The sequence below is a fragment of the Mauremys reevesii genome, unplaced genomic scaffold, assembly GCF_016161935.1.
Source record: "Mauremys reevesii isolate NIE-2019 unplaced genomic scaffold, ASM1616193v1 Contig40, whole genome shotgun sequence".
NCBI lineage: Eukaryota > Metazoa > Chordata > Testudines > Geoemydidae > Mauremys > Mauremys reevesii.
This window is the reverse complement of record NW_024100852.1, coordinates 513,622-531,043: the sequence shown is the minus strand read 5'-3', so window position 1 is coordinate 531,043 and position 17,422 is coordinate 513,622. Positions and strand designations below refer to the sequence as shown.

The 17,422-nt window shown below is 39.5% G+C and overlaps 1 protein-coding gene across 1 annotated transcript; it reads left to right on the top strand.

Moving 5' to 3' along the window:
- Positions 1 to 4,090: 4,090 nt before the first annotated feature.
- On the top strand, positions 4,091 to 16,768 carry LOC120394184. Its single transcript, XM_039518421.1, has 8 exons — positions 4,091 to 4,229; positions 5,789 to 5,842; positions 6,892 to 6,975; positions 7,878 to 7,902; positions 9,797 to 9,846; positions 12,206 to 12,237; positions 14,437 to 14,560; positions 16,214 to 16,768. Exons 1-8 carry the CDS (start codon positions 4,091 to 4,093, stop codon positions 16,318 to 16,320), a joined length of 615 nt encoding a protein of 204 aa, XP_039374355.1. The 3' UTR covers positions 16,321 to 16,768.
- The last annotated feature ends 654 nt before the right edge of the window (positions 16,769 to 17,422 follow it).

Genomic DNA, 17,422 nt, shown 5'->3' with positions numbered 1-17,422 from the left:
CAAGATGTTAATGATAGGTCTAAATTAGACATTGCGAGAAGGATTTTCAAAAGTACCTAACTGATTTAGGAGCACAAATCCCATTGAAAGTTGGCAGTTATTGTACTCCCAAATCCCCCAGGGCCATGTTTTGAAGGTATTTAGGTGCCTCAAGATGTAGATAAGGGAAAGCGGGATTCACAAAAGTACCTAACTAGGTACCCAGACACATTTGCCAATCCCAGTAGGCACCTTTCTGTATCTTCAAATGGATAAATGCCCCTGAAAATTTGGCCTATGGGCATGTCTGAAAACTCCACCCTTTGTTTACTACAACTATGCAGTATTTTTAGGCTTGGAGGGCTTGGATTTTTATTGGTAAACCTCAATTTCACTGTATGCTCCCAAACTAATGAAAAAACTTGTGAACTTTACTTAGAGTTTGATTTAAGGATATCTATTTTGCATATTTTGTCATGTGATGTTGACAATTTATGTTATAATGGCTAAAAGCTTCCTTTGAATCTCAACATCTACTGTCATTAAATAATTATTGTCTGACTGCTCCTATTGTCTGAACCACTCTCCAGAATTCCCACAACTGTGAAAATTCAAATCAATTTAAAAATTAAATGCTTTAAAAAAATGTAGATTATCCATCAAAATGATATTAAATAAACAGAGCTGGAATCAAACATTATTGAACCTTTAATGCATATATTTATATCCGTTTTGTCATTTAATATTTTCTTAATTCTGGAACTGATGGCAGAATTTCATTGGGAAGTTACAAATGAAATCTGGCTTAGACAAACCTAATCAGAGCACATGAAATTCAGGTAACTAGTTGAGTGTGTGAGAGATGAACAGAGCGGGTTGAAAAATTATTGGTTTAAAATAATTTGAATAAAAATTATCAAAATTCATCATGTAAATTATTTGAGATGAATTTGCTACAAACAAAAGCTGTAAGATGCCAATCAATCCTATCAGTTTCATGATATTTCTTTTTTAGAAAAAGATATTAAGCTATTGTTCCGACAATGCAATCATGTGTATTTTATATGTATTTAATTATAAACATAACCATTTTTAAATTAATTTAATTTTTATGTAATCTCAACCAAATTCTGCTGAAGTTATTTTGGATTTACATCAATATAACTTTGATCAGAATCCAACCTGAACTCCACTGCCGTCAGTTAGCGACTGTGGAGTTATCCTATGGTCAATGCAGTCAACAGGTGATTCTGGGTTTAGCCAGGGGTAACTGGGATCAGAATTTGGGCCTCTGCATGTACCTGGCACTAAAATCTATGAATTGTGTGTTTATTTTGAAGGTATTGGCTTCACAAGCCAACAACACTGCAGCTCTCCAGGTGAGTATTTACCCCACGTACCTAGAGCAGAAATACAGAGATACAGCAGGAGAGAATATGAGTTCTGAGTGTTGGGAATAGAAATAAATATGGTGCTTTTGAGAGCAGCTGGAAGAGCAGAGAAAAGGACTTCATGGATTATGAGATAAATGTTGCTAAATTGGGAGATGGATTTATTTCCCATCTAGAGCTGCTGAACACCATAGACTATTATCTGGCCAATAATTTATTTGTCCGGTAGCACACCCACTGATGGGCTGATCCGGCTCCATTGAACTCAATTGACTTTAATGGGAGCAAGTTCCAGCCCTGGATGCTGTTCACCAAACAACAGGGCATCCAAAGGCTTGATCCAAAGACCAGGGCTGCAGTGGGCCTTGGGTAAGGCCTGGCTGAATTGTGCTGAGTCGGCAAGAAGGTCTTTGTATACATAGAAAGAATAATTTTTAAAACCAAAAGGAACAATTCTGGGACTGACACTTGATTCAGTGGGAGATTTGCCTGAGGCAGGGCAGCTGATTCAGGCCCTCTGATCTTATCTTAAATAGAGATTAGGCCTAAATATATCAAGGCAGGCAGGCTGCCTTCAGCGGCTTGCCTGCAGAGGGTACACTGGTCCCGTGACTTTGGCAGACCGAAGCCGCGGGACCAGCGGACCCTCTGCAGGCAAGCCGAAGGCAGCCTGCCTGCCATGCTTGGGCGGCAAATACCTAGAGCCGCCCCTATCTGAAAGGAAATCAGCCCGCAGACAGAGTGCCATCCAGACGCATGCTTTGCAGCACCAGCTTTTCAAAGCAATGGGCTGGGACTCAGAGAGAGTTGATTGATGCAAACATGAAAAAAAAATCACTAAAATTTTCAAACACCACAAAATCCTTTTGCTGAAAATCTTTTCTCGACATTTCTCAGGAATATTTTTTAATTAGAATCATAGAATCACAGAATATCAGGGTTGGTCATCTAGTCCAATGCCCTGCTTGAAGAGGACCAATCCCCAACTAAATCATCCCAGTCAGGGCTTGTCAAGCCTGACCTTAAAAACCTCTAAGGAAGGAGATTCCACCACCTCCCTAGGTAACCCATTCCAGTGATTCACCACCCTCCTAGTGAAAAAGTTTTTCCTAACATCCCACCCAAACCTCCCACACTGCAACTTGAGACCATTACTCCTTGTTCTGTCATTAGGTACAACTGAGAACTGTCTAGATCCATCCTCTTTGGAACCCCCTTTCAGGTTGTTGAAAACAGCTATCAAATTCCCCCTCATTCTTCTCTTCTGCAGACTAAATAATCCCAGTTCCCTCAGCCTCTCCTCATAAGTCATGTGCTCCAGCCCCCTAATCATTTTTGTTGCCCTCCACTGGACTCTTTCCATTTTTTCTACATACTTCTTGTAGTGTGGGGCCCAAAACTGGACACAATACTCCAGATGAGGGCTCATCAATGCCAAGTAGATGAGAATGATCACGTCCCTTGATCTGCTGGCAATACTCCTACTTATACAGCCCAAAATGCCGTTAGCCTTCTTGGCAACAAGACTGTTGACTTATATCCAGCTTCTCATCCACTGTAACCCCCTAGGTCCTTTTCTGCAGAACTGCTGCCTAGCCACTCGGTCCCTAGTCTGTAGCAGTGCATGGGATTCTTCCATCCTAAGTGCAGGACTTTGCACTTATTGAACCTCATCAGATTTCTTTTGGCCTAATCCTCTAATTTGTCTAGGTCCCTCTGTATCCTATCCCTACCCTCCAGCATATACACCACTCCTCCCAGTTTAGTGTCATCTGCAAAGTTGCTGAGTGCAGTCCACGCCATCCTCCAGATCATTAATGAAGATATTGAACAAAACCGGCCCCAGGACTGACCCTTGGGGCACTCAGCTTGATACCGGGTGACAACTAGACATGGAGCCATTGATCACTACCTGGTTGAGCCCAACAATCAAAAGTTTTGTTTCTCCTTTTCCAGTTTTTAAATAAAAGATCAATTAAAAAGACTATTTTCAGTGTGCTCTGATCCTGTGAACACTCATGGACGTTACTCACTCTACCATTGCAGTAGTAGAATAAAGCACGTGCCACAATCTTTGCAGGATAGGGCCTAACTGTTTATGTGTACAGGGTTAATTATTTCAAAATTTAAAAAAGCCATCTTTGAAATTTCTCATTTAAAAGTGTCTTTTGCCCTTTGCAACAATAATAATATGAAGGAACCACAGGGGCATCATGAGGCCCAAATTACTGTACTTATTGAGTACACATAACTTCTCAGGTCTGTACTGCTGCTCAGACTGGTGTCTAAAAACAGAGAACATAGTGAGCATTGCTAGAACGCTCACAATTCCTATACACTGCAATAAGCACAAAATTAAAAACGGTAAATTTTCAATCCAAATTTTAATACAATTTTCATGATGGAGTCTGAAAAACGATTATTCAGAAAAAAATTTCAGTGTCAAAAAATTGTATCTCTCCCCTCCCGCCGCAATCTCTTCAAAACATTTCAACCAGCTGCAATTCGGCTGAACTTATGACAGCAATGAATGGTATTTTAGGTGTTTAATGTAATATATTTTCCCCATAGGTAGTCTCCCTGCTCCTCAGCTATTTCTTGACACGGTGTCCAGTCACCCAGGAGACACAGTTTTGCTTAAATGTAAAGTACCTGCCTTGTCCCGTTTTACCTACGTTATCTTCTGTAAAGATGGGCAGGATCTTACGGTCCAGCCAATGATGGAAAGCAGATTTGCCTACAACCTACATCACAAAGTGAGCACAAACAGCTCTGGAAACTTTGCTTGTTTGTATCAGCACATAGATGGCCAGATGAAGAATTCGTTTCTCAGTGCAGCCTGGTACCTGAATGTCACAGGTAAGAAACTGAACTCCCCCTGCTTACAGAAAAGATATTTGTTATTCACAGAGCTGACCACAGAAAATGAAACCATATTTGGTGAAAAAGCTTGAAAATCATTATCATCTATTCTAAGGCCATATGGGATCATTGCAATCAGCTAGAGGAAAAGGGAAATCCTGATCTTGAATGACTGCAGTACTAGGCTGAACGCAAACTGTGCTATGTTCAGCCTGAACAGTGATAAATACAGGGGAAGATAAGCAGATGCAGGATGATGGGAATGAAATTAGGGATAGTGGTGATCATTCTATTCCTCTTCACAATGTTTATGAAATGTGATCCCTTCCCTAATATAATAGATGGGCAGTTGTCCTGTGCTTCTAACTCTCAAAAAATTGTTAGACCCCCAATCACAGCACAAAATGAGGGGATTGTCATTAGAGCTGGGTGAATTTTTTCTTTAATTAGTAAATTCACAGAAGAATGCATTTTCGGGGGCACCAAAACTATTCACGAATTCAGGATGAATTCAGCATATATTTGCAGCTGAAAAAAATTGAAACAAAAATTAGACTTCATTTCAAGGTGGCTTTTTGTTTTGAAATTTCACTAATTTTTTAACAGAAGGAAAAAAGGTGAAAAACAACCACAAGTGATATGAAGACTTTAAAATAATTTTGTTTAGAGGAAAACAAAACATTTTGGTGAACCCAATATGAAATTTTTTCTTTGTTTTTGTTTGGGCAGAAAAAATCCTAAAAATAAAAATCAGCTTTGGTTTGAACTGAACCAAATTTATTTTCCAACGTTTTGGTTCAATCCCCTCCGGAAGGAAATCAATTATTCACTCAGCTTTAATTATCATTACCATAGTGGCTACAGGTTTCTGCTGAGATTGGGGCCCCATTGTCCTGCCTGGTATTCAAATGCCCCATTGTCCTGACTGGTATACAAATGCATAGCGAGAGACAGACTTTACTCTGAAAAGCCACCATTCTGGGTGATGGGAATTCCGGAGCTAAACACATGAACTGCTGCAGCTTGAGCTAAAGAGCCAAGCCTCTTTATGTTGCAGCGTAACAGATTTATACTCCCTGTGGACTGGGCACAGAAAGGAACATTCAACACTTGGCAGTGGATTGTACATAAACTCTGAATAAAACAAGACGGACAAATGAAAATTTATTACCCCCATTGCACAGATGCAGAATTTAGGGACTGGTACCTTTGCTCATGCTGAGTAGATCTTTAATCTGCAAGTCGCTCTGATTAAAGGAGCTCATGGAGTAAAATGCTATTCACTGAACAAGGGAACCAGAAGGCAGCCCAATGAGATTAAGTGGCTTGCCCAAACTCATAGAATTTAGATCTTTTGTGCCCTACACTCATGCTACAAGACCATCCTGGGTCCCGAGGACTAGCTATGGCAACCTAAAGGTTTATTCCTGTTGTGGTTTCACAGCTGGGCACTAAATGTTCCATTTTGAAAACATGGATACTTTAAAGTCTATTTATATAAAGGATTTCAAATAGCTAGTGATTTATGAATGAGCTGCTATAAATTTTATCCACAGCTAACATCTTGCAGGCTAATAACAGTAGCCCTGGAATGCAACCATCTTGCGAAGGTAAATGACTTTATTTACTATCATAGAACTTGAACTTGTATTCTGTAGCTCCTCTTCAAATGTATAGTCAGAAAAAGGGGAGGTCAGATCTCTGAAGCCCAACCTCTCACCATCTCTCTGAGTGATGGGAAGGCGAGATGATAATACGGTTGAGTTGTTAAAAAATCATAGCTAGCCTGTGTTACCAGTTGGACTTTGATGGTAGCCGCAGAATAAAAATACTCGGTTATTCTGTGATGTTCAGAGAAAAAATTAAGGTATAGGTGAGGGAACGGTTCAATTTTTGGCATATTCAAGATGGAGGGAGGAGGGTAGCATATATTATAAGTTGTTGAGCTGGGTAAATAATGGATTTTTTTGTTCAGAAGCCATACAATAAAACCTAGGGGTAGGGAGGGGAATCTGATTTTATTCAAACTGAAACAAATGTTTACAAATTTTTTCATCAAATGAAAAAATCTAAAAAAATATTCATTTTAAATCAACCCAAACATTTCAATCTACAATAAAAATATTTTTTGCATTTTTTTTTAAAGTTTTGGTGTTTTTTAACCTTTGTGTATGTGTTGGTGTGGGTAGGGTGTATTCCAAACTGTCCAAATTGAAAAATGAAATGCCATTTTGAATTCAAAAGTTGAAACTAGATGTTTCGACTCTACATTTTTTTTTTTAAACCGATACTATTTGTTGAATTTTGACTTAAATTTGGCAAATAGTTTTGGACACCAAAAATGCATTATTTTGGTAAAAAAGCAATTAGTTGGAAAAAAAATTCACCCAGCTCGAATAAGGACTTGAAAATATCCTATAGTCCTATAGTTCTGAACAGAAACTAATCAGTGTTCGCATGTGTAGGTGGTTTTCCATTTGAAATTCTGCAGGAAAGAGTTGAGCAAAAATTACCTCAGTTGTTCGAAAATATGTGCAAATCTCCTTCCTACAAGAGACATTCAACATGCAATGAGACAAAAGCAATATAATGCCAATTTTATAGCTTCCCAGTGTCACTTTCCTAATTACTTAAATTTTGATTGATGTTTCTGTTCTAGAAATGGTCCTTTGGTTAATATTGGGATCTACAATTCCTTCTGGCCTGTTTGTAATTTTGGTGTGTTTCCTATTGATGAAAAAAGGTAGGTAACATTGACCAATTCTGGCCAAATCAATGTCCAAGACTGCACAGACAGATGTTAAAAAGAAGGTTTGAAAATGACTGTAAGACATTGAAATCATTAAACATTCAAAATTTCACCCAATGAAGAGCATTCTTGGCAGAGAATAAAATACTTTACAATTCCAGATTGCTAACAAATAGTAATCCTCATATCTGATTTTATGATCCTCATATATAGCTTAGTAATTAATGCAAATACATAAATATTTTCAACTGCTTGCAACTGTTGAAATAGAAATTAATGAATTAAGTTATCCATAAATAGTTAAAACTATTCCACAATGCATCTTTTACTTCAGGCAAAATCCATCCTTCACTTCATATATATATAGGACAGGTCGAAAATTTCAATTGAAACTTTTTTTGCATTGACAATCGAGCTTTCAACTAAAGGGAAATGATTGCATAAAATGAATGCATCCCTCAAAAATTTAAAATTTTTAATTGTAAAGCTGAAAACTCAAAAACTGTTTATTGGGTTTTTTTATAGTTTTCAACCCAAATTTTTCAATTTTAGGCCAATTTTGTTTTGTTTGTTTGTTTGTATCTGAAAATGATCAGTTTGTGTTTACAAACACCCCAAAATATTCAGTTTAGGGGTTTTCTGTTTTGGCAACAATTGAAATTTTGTATGAAATAAAAAATCATCCAACCTGCTCTCTCTCTCTGTGTTAAAATGATGGCTATTTCACAGGATAAGCAGTACATATGTATGCAAAAACAACTCAAAAGTGCCAGTATTTGGAAGACAACATGGAGAAGTAATGGATTCACACATAATGCAGAATTTGGAGCCGAACCTCATGCTCAGAGACTGATTAAAAACAAAGGACATTACATGACAATCATTTCTCTTTTTAGGTCTATCTAAATGCAGACATACAAGGTAGGCAATGCTCATTCTTTTAGCCTTGGGCTATTGTTCCACCACCCAAAACTTTGTGTGAAAGTTCAGAATGCAAGTACAGAAAAGCCAGTAAAATCCCCTTCAAGATGATGCCACCTTCCGAGACACCTCCCATGCCCACCCAGTCTCCCCAGCCACACTGGTACACAAGCCGTGAACTCTCCAATCCTATATGTCAAGTATCAGAGGGGTAGCCGTGTTAGTCTGGTTCTGTAGAAGCAGCAAAGAATCCTGTGGCACCTTATAGACTAACAGACATTTTGCAGCATGAGCTTTCGTGGGTGAATACCCACTTCTTCGGATGCAAGCAGTATTCACCCACGAAAGCTCATGCTGCAAAACGTCTGTTAGTCTATAAGGTGCCACAGGATTCTTTGCTGCTTCTACCAATCCTATATGTGTGGCCAGAAAGTCTAGACCCTTCCCCACAGCAGCTGGAGACCTTTCTCTACCTTTCAGCACCATCTATGCGTGGGTATGATGTTGCTAATTTACCAATAAGCACCAGATGTCATCTTGTTCACCTTCACCTGAAACAACCCAGGAGGCTGGGAAGAGATTGTGCTCTCATGTGTCAGAGACTATATTTTAACACATGTGTCAGGGGTCAGCTAAGAAAGCTTCAGGTAGGAAATTGGTATGTGTATCTCCAGGGCACAGAGGAATCCATGAGAAGCATTCATCACTCTCCAGAGAGATGATGGACATTTTTTATTTGAAACTTTTTTTTCCCAATCAAAAATAAAAATAAAAACTGAAACCTTTCTCAAAAATCTTCCGGGTAAAATTTTTACAAGTGCTTAAGTGAGTTAGAAGACAACATTCAATTTTCAAGAGTCATTTAAGTGATTAGGCCCAGATCTTCAGAGGTCTTTAGGTGCCTAATCCCTATTGTTTTCAATAGGTGTTAGGCACCTACGCACTTTTGAAAATCCCTCTAGGCACCTATCTGCATTGTTAGGAGTTTCAATACCTTTGAAAATCTGGCACTCAGGTACTTTTGAAAATTTTACTGTTTGTGTATATGTGTATGTGGGATGGCATTTGGTTGGTTTTTAATGTTATTTTTGTTCATTAAATCTGAATATCTCAAAATTTAAACATTTTTATAATGTTTGAAATTTGAATGTTGGGGTCCCCCCTTTCTCCTCCTGCTTTCCACTAAATACAATTGAGTGAATGAAGTCTAGGTGTCTAGGGTTTGTGGGGGGTTCTTTCTTTTGTTCCCCTCCATTCTCCCCCCACCGTTTCAGTTGTATTTGTTTTGGGGGGTTGGATGGTTTGTTTTGTTTTGGGAGGTATTCTTTCTTGTTTTATTTTTCTGCATTGTAACTTTTCAAAACTTCCTTAACTTTGGAAATGTTCCCAAATGAAACTCTGTAACTGTGCCACTTGGCAATTGTTTCAAAGTTGGAAATGTTTAGAAAAATTAAAGTGAAAAAGGGGTGTGGACACTGAACTTTATTTTGTTTATTATCCTCAGTGGGTACACAGGGTGAAAAAAGGGGTGGGAGAGAATGACAAAGGAGAAAAAAATATATTTCAAAATGTGAGGAAATAATATTTCATAAGAAATTTTGAAAAAATGAAAAATTGGTCTGCTTCAAACCCTGAAAAATGGAAACTTCATCAAATTTTCATTTTTTTCACACACAATTATTGTTTTTAGACCCACTCTAAACTTGCACATGGAGCTGCACATCTTCCAGGGACATACTGACATAGATTTGCCTCAGATAATCTCAAGGATCCCTTCAGCAATGCCAATCTCTACTCCCAGATTTCTGTGCCTGTTATTGATATCTGGAGGAGAACCACAAACAAGTGGAGCTGCAAGTCTTCACTGTGGTTATTGTTCTTTTATTTTCTGCAGAATACAAGATATCAGTCACAAAAGCAGGAGCACTGAAGATAAGCCAGACAGTAAGAAAACAATATTTAATTATGTATTACCCTGATCCGTTTGGATTTGTATTTATTTACAAAAGCAAGCAAAAGAGAGAAGAGAAGAGCGAATGTCCAAAAAGTCATACCATATTACATATTTTAATTTGTTTGTATTGACTTTTTGAAATAATTTCAAGTGGCTTTTCAAAGCCACTTAAAGGATTTAAGTGTCTAATACTCTTTAGAAATTGTCACAATTCAAGGCAAGTGTGCATGTATTGCCCCTCCATGGTCCAGCATGGGAACATATTTATAGGTTTCTGGCTCCTAGGTTGTCACCTCTTTTAAGGGGGGACTTGTGACGCACCCTCTCCTGAGCTGGGTCTTTTCCAGGCTGCCTGCCTATTCTGTGATATTGCTAGCAAGTAAGACTGACTAAATAGCCAGTGTTTGCCCATTGCTTTCTCTCCAGGGGCCATGAACAGCTGTAATTGCCCATAGTTACAAGTCACCACACAAGCAAGCATGTTTATTTTTAAGGTAAACGCATTACAAAAAAAATATTAAAACAATAAAAGAACTTATTCACATGCTAATAAGCTTGGCAGAGATCACCCCCAACTCCAGCAAGGAATCTGATAGCTGATTAGTTCTTCAAACCTCACACAGGTTTTTCCTCTGGTTACAAGTTTCTAACCACTTTAGCTCAGAACCAGAGAACCCAGGTACAGTTCATTTTTTTCTTTATACAGCTTGGGGCTTTGATCCTCACGTAACAGGTGATCAGCAAACAAAAGTCATTTCCTAAAGGCATAGCTTCAAATGGCGGAGTTTTTGAATAATTTGAGGGAGGTGAATTGACATTCAGCTCCCGCTAGAGAGTTTCTAGGAAACGCACTTAACTTTGTTTATTCCAAAACTTCATTTTTCTCTGGCCTATTGTTTCAGATGGTCTTGTGAAGCTCATAATGCTTGGGTAGTCTAGAGGCAGACCATGGGCCAAATCCGGACCACCAGATACTTTTGAATGGACCAAGCATCTTTTGATTTACTTATTATTATTATCATTATTGTTACTGCAGTGTGAAAAATGTTTCTCTGGAGTCTCGACATTGACTCTATCTTGACCAAGAAATTTGATCCTAGACCAAGAAATTTGAACTTTGAAAAAAAATACTGACTACCCCATCATAACACTTTCCGGGGTTTACAGTGGTCACACCTCCCGCTACAGCAGTTGCATACAATTCCCCAATAATACACACTCTTTGTATTTATAATACAATGGACTCCAAAGCTACTTAAACTTAATTCAATGAGGTTTTTCAAGGATACTGCAGGAAACTGTCACTCAGTTCTGTCACAAAAATCAACAGGAACTGTGAATCAAAATCCCTTTGGCTGCTTTGAAAACTTGCCCCTGCTGGGCCCTGCTCCTGCAAACACATGTGCATATGCTTAACTTTCTTCCAGAGAGTAAGACTGTTAACTTCAAAGGCATACCTCACAGTAGGAACATTAAGCACTAGAGCTAGTGAGGAATATTCCACTGGAATGGATTTCCCACAGAAAATGTAGTTTCTAAAAAAAAAATCTAAACTATCTGCAGGAAAATTGATTTTCCACCAGGAAAATTAAAATGAAATGAATTAAAATGAAATATTTCATTTCAGGTCACAATCATAATATTTCATTTTGCCCAAGGAAAAAAATGAAATGTATAAGTGGGTTTAATATTCTTTCTCTCTGAAAAGAAAGGGAAAATATGGGATTTTTCTATGAAAATGAAACAAAAACTTGAAAAACAATATTTTGCAAAGCAAAAATTAAATTTAAAAAATCAAAATGTTTTATGAAAGCTCAAAAACTTCTAAGCAAATAAAATTATATATATATATATATCATAGCTTATTAGTGGTGGAAGGGACCTCAGGATGTCATCTAGTCCAACCCCCTGCTCAAAGCAGGACCAATCCCCAAATGGCCCCCTCAAGGATTGAACTCATAACCCTGGATTTAGCAGGACAATGCTCAAGCCACTGAGCTATCCCTGGTCAGAAAAGACACTTAAAGTTTTTCAGCCAGCTCAACTTACCACTGCTAGCGGTCCAATGAAGTCCATGGGACTGTCCACCTGAGTGCTCAATAGTCTTGCAGAATAAGATCATTTAATGATTGTGACTGGTTATTTTTAATGGGAAAAATTAGGAAAGATCACATTTATTGAAAAAAGAACAATTAGAAAATGTAATGTAGAGGGTCACATTATTGACCATAAAATATCCTATCCCTCCTTCAAGAGACTGAGCATTTATTAACATGTCAAGAACCAAGTCTGCTGTATACCATTGCTAACAACCATCTATATAAATGCAGTCTAATTATTGTTTTTCAGGTGCATCTCCCACTGGATATTTCCAGGAAAAGGTAAGTGACTGAGAGATTTCAAGGCCAGAAAGGACCACTGTGATCATCTAGTCTGCTCTCCTGTATAACACAGGCCAGAGAACCTCATCCAGTGATTCCTCTATCAAGATAATACTGTGATTTGTTAAATATGTGATGCTGTTCTGCATTGAAATGCACTTGAAAGTATTAGTTTGCTTTCCTGCCTGAGATCTAAGTTATGATTAAAGCCTGTCAAATACTGCACTTAATTTTCTAGGAAAATTTTAGAAGAAAATTGAAAATGTTTTATTGTGATGGAAATCATAGAATCATAGAATCTGAGCATTGGAAGGGACCTCAGGAGGTCATCTAGTCCAACCCCCTACTCAAAGCAGGACCAAACCCAACTAAATCATCCCAGCCAGGGCTTTGTCAAACCTGACCATAAAAACCTCTAAGGAAGGAGATTCCACCACCTCCCTAGGTAACCCATTCCAGTTCTTCACCACCCTACTAGTGAAAAAGTTTTTCCTAATGTCCAACCTAAACCTCCCCCTCTGCAACTTGAGACCATTACTCCTTGTTCTGTCATCTTCTACCACTGAGAACAGTCTAGATCCATCCTCTTTGGAACCCCCTTTCAGATAATTGAAAGCAGCTATCAAATCCCCCCTCATTCTTCTCTTCTGCAGACTAAACAATCCCAGTTCCCTCAGCCTCTCCTCATAAGTCATGTGCTCCAGCCCCCTAATCATTTTTGTTGCCCTCCGCTGGACTCTCTCCAAATTATCCACATCCTTCTTGTAGTATGGGGCCCAAAACTGGACACAGTACTCCAAATGAGGCCTCACCAATGTCGAATAGAGGGGAATGATCACATCCCTCAATCTGCTGGAAATGCCCCTACTTATACAACCCAAAATGCCATTAGCCTTCTTGGCAACAAGGGTACACTGCTGACTCATATTCAGCTTTTCATCCACCGTAACCCCTAGGTCCTTTTCTGCAGAACTGCTGCCCAGCCATTCGGTCCCTAGTCTGTAGCAGTGCATGGGATTCTTCCGTCCTAAGTGCAGGACTCTACACTTGTCCTTGTTGAACCTCATCATATTTCTTTTGGCCCAATCCTCTAATTTGTCTAGGTCCCTCTGTATCCTATCCCTACCCTCCAGCGTATCAACCACTCCTCCCAGTTTAGTGTCATCTGCAAACTTGCTAAGGGTGCAGTCCACACCATCCTCCAGATCGTTAATGAAGATATTAAACAAAACCGGCCCCAGCACCGAGCCTTGGGGCACTCCACTTGATACCGGCTGCCAACTAGACATGGAACCATTGATCACTACCCGTTGAGCCCGACCATCTAGCCAGTTTTCTATCCACCTTACCGTCCATTCATCCAGCCCATACTTCTATAACTTGCTGGCAAGAATACTGTGGGAGACAGTATCAAAAGCTTTGCTATAGTCCAGAAATAGCACATCCACTGCTTTCCCCTCATCCACAGAGCCGGTTATCTCATCATAGAAGGCAATTAGGTTAGTCAGGCATGACTTGCCCTTGGTGAATCCATGCTGACTGTTCCTGATCACTTTCCCCTCCTTTAAGTGGTTCAGAATTGCTTGCTTAGGTTTTTTTCAGATTTTTCTTTCTAGAAACAATGGTTTTCAGTTATTGTATTTAAAAAATAAAGGTTTTGGTTGCCAAAACTTGGGTGGGGGAAAATTGGTTTGATTTTTTTCTATGAAAATTTTATTTAATTTAATTTTTTACAACAAAGGAAATTTTCTCTCAGAAATGTCCATTTTTCTCAAAGAGCTTTTTTTCCATGAAAATTTTTTTTGGATGAAATCTTTTTGACCAGTGCTATTGGCCAGGAAGCCCATTTGCACTGGAATACAATGTGTACAGAGAGACAGATTCTGATGCCACCTGTCAGAGTGAGTATCACTCTACACCATGATGAATTCCACTGAACTACAGAGGCCCGACTCTGAATCTTCCACTCACACTGGTGAGTCTTTACTCACACAGATAGTTCTGCTGAAGTTGGTGGTGTTGCTCACTATGAGTTGGTATCCTGACCTGAAGGGATCACTCTTGGAGTAAGGCAATCTGTGAGAGGCAAGCTGGCATCTCTTTCAGTCTTGGCTTCTCAGGAAGAAGATAGCCCCTTCCCTGCACCCACAAGCCTAGGTTTTTGTTTGTTTGTTTTGCTTTTGTTTGTGTTTTTTGAAGGCACCACAAGGTAACAAAGATATTGATGGATCATATGAAAGTTTGAATGCCATCACCATGGAGGACACACCTTACTCCACACTTCCTGTGATAGACGCCCCTGCCTCAACAACCTCTGAGTGCCGTAAGTAATCCACTTCCCTCTGGACTTTGTATTCATAGAATCATAGAAATGTCAGGCTGGAAGGAAATTTGAGAGGTCATCAAGTCCAGGTCCCTGCACTGAGGCAGAACCAAGTAAATCCAGACCATCCCTGACAGACATTTGTCTTTAAAACCTCCAGTGATTGGTATTTCACAGCCTCCCTTGGAAGCTTGTTCCAGAGTTTAACTACACTTATAATCAGAAAGTTTTTCCTACTATCTAACCTAAATATCCCTCGCTGAAGATTAACCCCATTAGTTCTTGACATATCTTCAGTGGGCACTGAGAACAATTGATCCCCATCCTCTTTATAACAGCTCTGAATCTGTTTGCAGACTGTTATCAGGTCCCCTCTCAGTCTTCTTTTCTCAAGACTAAACATGCCGAGATTTATTAACCTTTCCTCACAGGTCAGATTTTCTAAATCAATTTGTGATCCACTATGCACCCTCCTTCTCTCCCCCAATACTTTTCAGCAGTACTACCGCCCAGTTATTCCCCATTATGTAGTTGATTTTTTCCTTGCTAAATGAAGTACTTTGCACTTGTCTATTGAATTTCATCGTGTAGATTTCAGCCAATTCTCTAGTTTGTTAAGGTCATTTTGAATTCTAATCCTGTCCCCCAAAGTTCCTGCAACCTCTCCCAGCTTGGTGTCATCTCTCCTCTCTACTATCCAAATCGTTAAGGAAAATATTGAGTATTACCAGACCTAGGACAAGCCCCTGCAGGATCCCATTAGAAGCATCCTCTGAGTTTGACAGTGAATCATTGATAACTACTCTCTGAGTCCAGTTTTTCAAGCAGTTGTGCACCCAACTTATAGTAATTTCATCTACATCACATTTCCCTAGTTTGCATATGAGAATGTCAAAGGCCTTGCTAAAATCAAGCTATCTCATGTCTACTGTTTCTCCCCTATCCAGCAGGCCAGTAACTTGTCATAGAAGGAAAATAAGTTGGTTTGGTCTGATTTGTTTTTGACAAATCCATGTTGGCTATTATTTATCACTCTGTTATCCTCTAGGTGCCTACAAATTGATTGTTTAATAATATGTTCCAGTATCTTTTCGGGAATCGAGCTTAGTCTTGTTTGCTCCTCTTTTTAAAAATAGGTACTATGTTTATTGACTTCTATTGAGGGTAGGGCTTTCTCCCAGGAAGAAATAGGGTGAAATCTGCCTGCCCCTGTACACATTTCAACTAATTAGCCTTTTTGTAGGGCGTTGAGCAGTGGTTGGGCTGGAGTGTGATGGGAGGTGGAAATAAAGATAACATCCAATTCTCACACTCTTTGGCCAGTTTGTATAGGCAAGGGTAGTCTCCTTCCCTGAAGGGACTGCATCAAGATTCATAGCCTGTAAGGCCAGAAGGGACAGTTGTAACCATCCAGTCTGCCTTCCACCATCACAGAGCATCCTACCCAGCAAGTCCCACATTAAACCTAATAACTTCTGATCCAGCTACAGCAGATCGTTGAGAAGGCTATTTAGTCTTGATTTAAAGACTTCAAGTGACAGAGAATACACTATGTCCCTAAGCAAATTGTTCCAATGATTCATACAGGCAACCCTCCATGGTGCTAAATGCAGCTGGCTGACATGTAGCCAATTCCTTCCCCTCTCCCCATAGAACCCAATGTGCCATTCTATGAAGAGGCAGGAGACTTTGCAACTCAAATGTCTCGGTGCAGCTCTTCAGACAGTGATGGCTATGAAGGAGAGCCAGTGAGGAGCTGAGACCAGAGGATCAAACAACCGTGGACCAGCCTTCTCAGCGGCCCTGGAAGGAGCATCATATTCAGCAATAAAACTTAGGCAACCTCCATGCTCTGTGTTCTCAGTCAATGTCTCACATGGATGGAAGGAAGCACCAGCTGTATGGAGTTAGGGGCAGGTGCTAAGAGCTTAAAAAGATGAACCCTGCACACAAAAAGCCTCCTGCAGTATACAACAATGCCCTTTTATTGCTCCTAGAACACCCAAGAGCGATGCTACATATTCTTGCATGTCATGTATTGGTGCGTTATCTATCTATGGAATCTATGGCTGGAATTTTTCCAATGAAACATTTTTTCCATTGGAAAATGCAATTCCATGAAATTTGAAATGCCTCAAAGAAACTTGTTAATTTTGACAAAATTTCAGGTAGAAAAAAAACTGGAAAGGGGTGTTGCTGTAAGGTGAAAAGGGAACATTGCAATTTTCCCTTTAAAATGAATTTTTGTCTCACTTTCTGAAGGATACATAACTGAATATAAAACTGTTGTCAGTTGTTGGCTGTGTGTGTGTTCTCTCTGTGTCAGATAACCCATATAGTGGACCTTGATCGAACTGCCCAAGAAGATGATTCAGTAGCGAAGGCGCTCGGCCAGGTTTGTTGTAAATAAAGCACGGTATTAGTGCCCTATGTATGCTACAGGTACACTCAATACATGTTTGCGCGTGACAATGGACTCAGTGAGCAGCAGGACTCCCCCAGGCTACATAAAAACACCCCCTGTGACCCTTTTTTATACACTGATACAAACACATTACATATCACCCCTCTGGTGTGGTTAGTTATCACACTTTACCTTGTACCTGTTGGTTCAATCAAAACATCTGTCTTGTACCACCCTTCTGGAATGTGTTTACGTGCCTAGGAGTGCCAGCATTGTTCTTGCCAAGTTCATGTATCAGATAATGAGCCTGCAAGCAGGCATCTGCTTTGTAACAGGGCCTGACTTTTGCTCATAGCCTGACTCTTGCTAATTTGCTTTATATCAGCAGGGCCTAACTTTAGTTAGGGCCTTAGCCTTACACCAGGCCCCTCAGACCAGGCCTCATGTCTCAGGCTCTC

Coding starts and splice junctions, on each gene's coding strand:
- LOC120394184 (XM_039518421.1), top strand. CDS start 4,091: ATGGAAAGCAGATTTGCCTACAACCTACATCACAAAGTGAGCACAAAC. Junction 9,847..12,205: donor CACTGAAGATAAGCCAGACA/GTAAGAAAACAA, acceptor ATTGTTTTTCAG/GTGCATCTCCCACTGGATAT. Junction 12,238..14,436: donor CTGGATATTTCCAGGAAAAG/GTAAGTGACTGA, acceptor TGTTTTTTGAAG/GCACCACAAGGTAACAAAGA.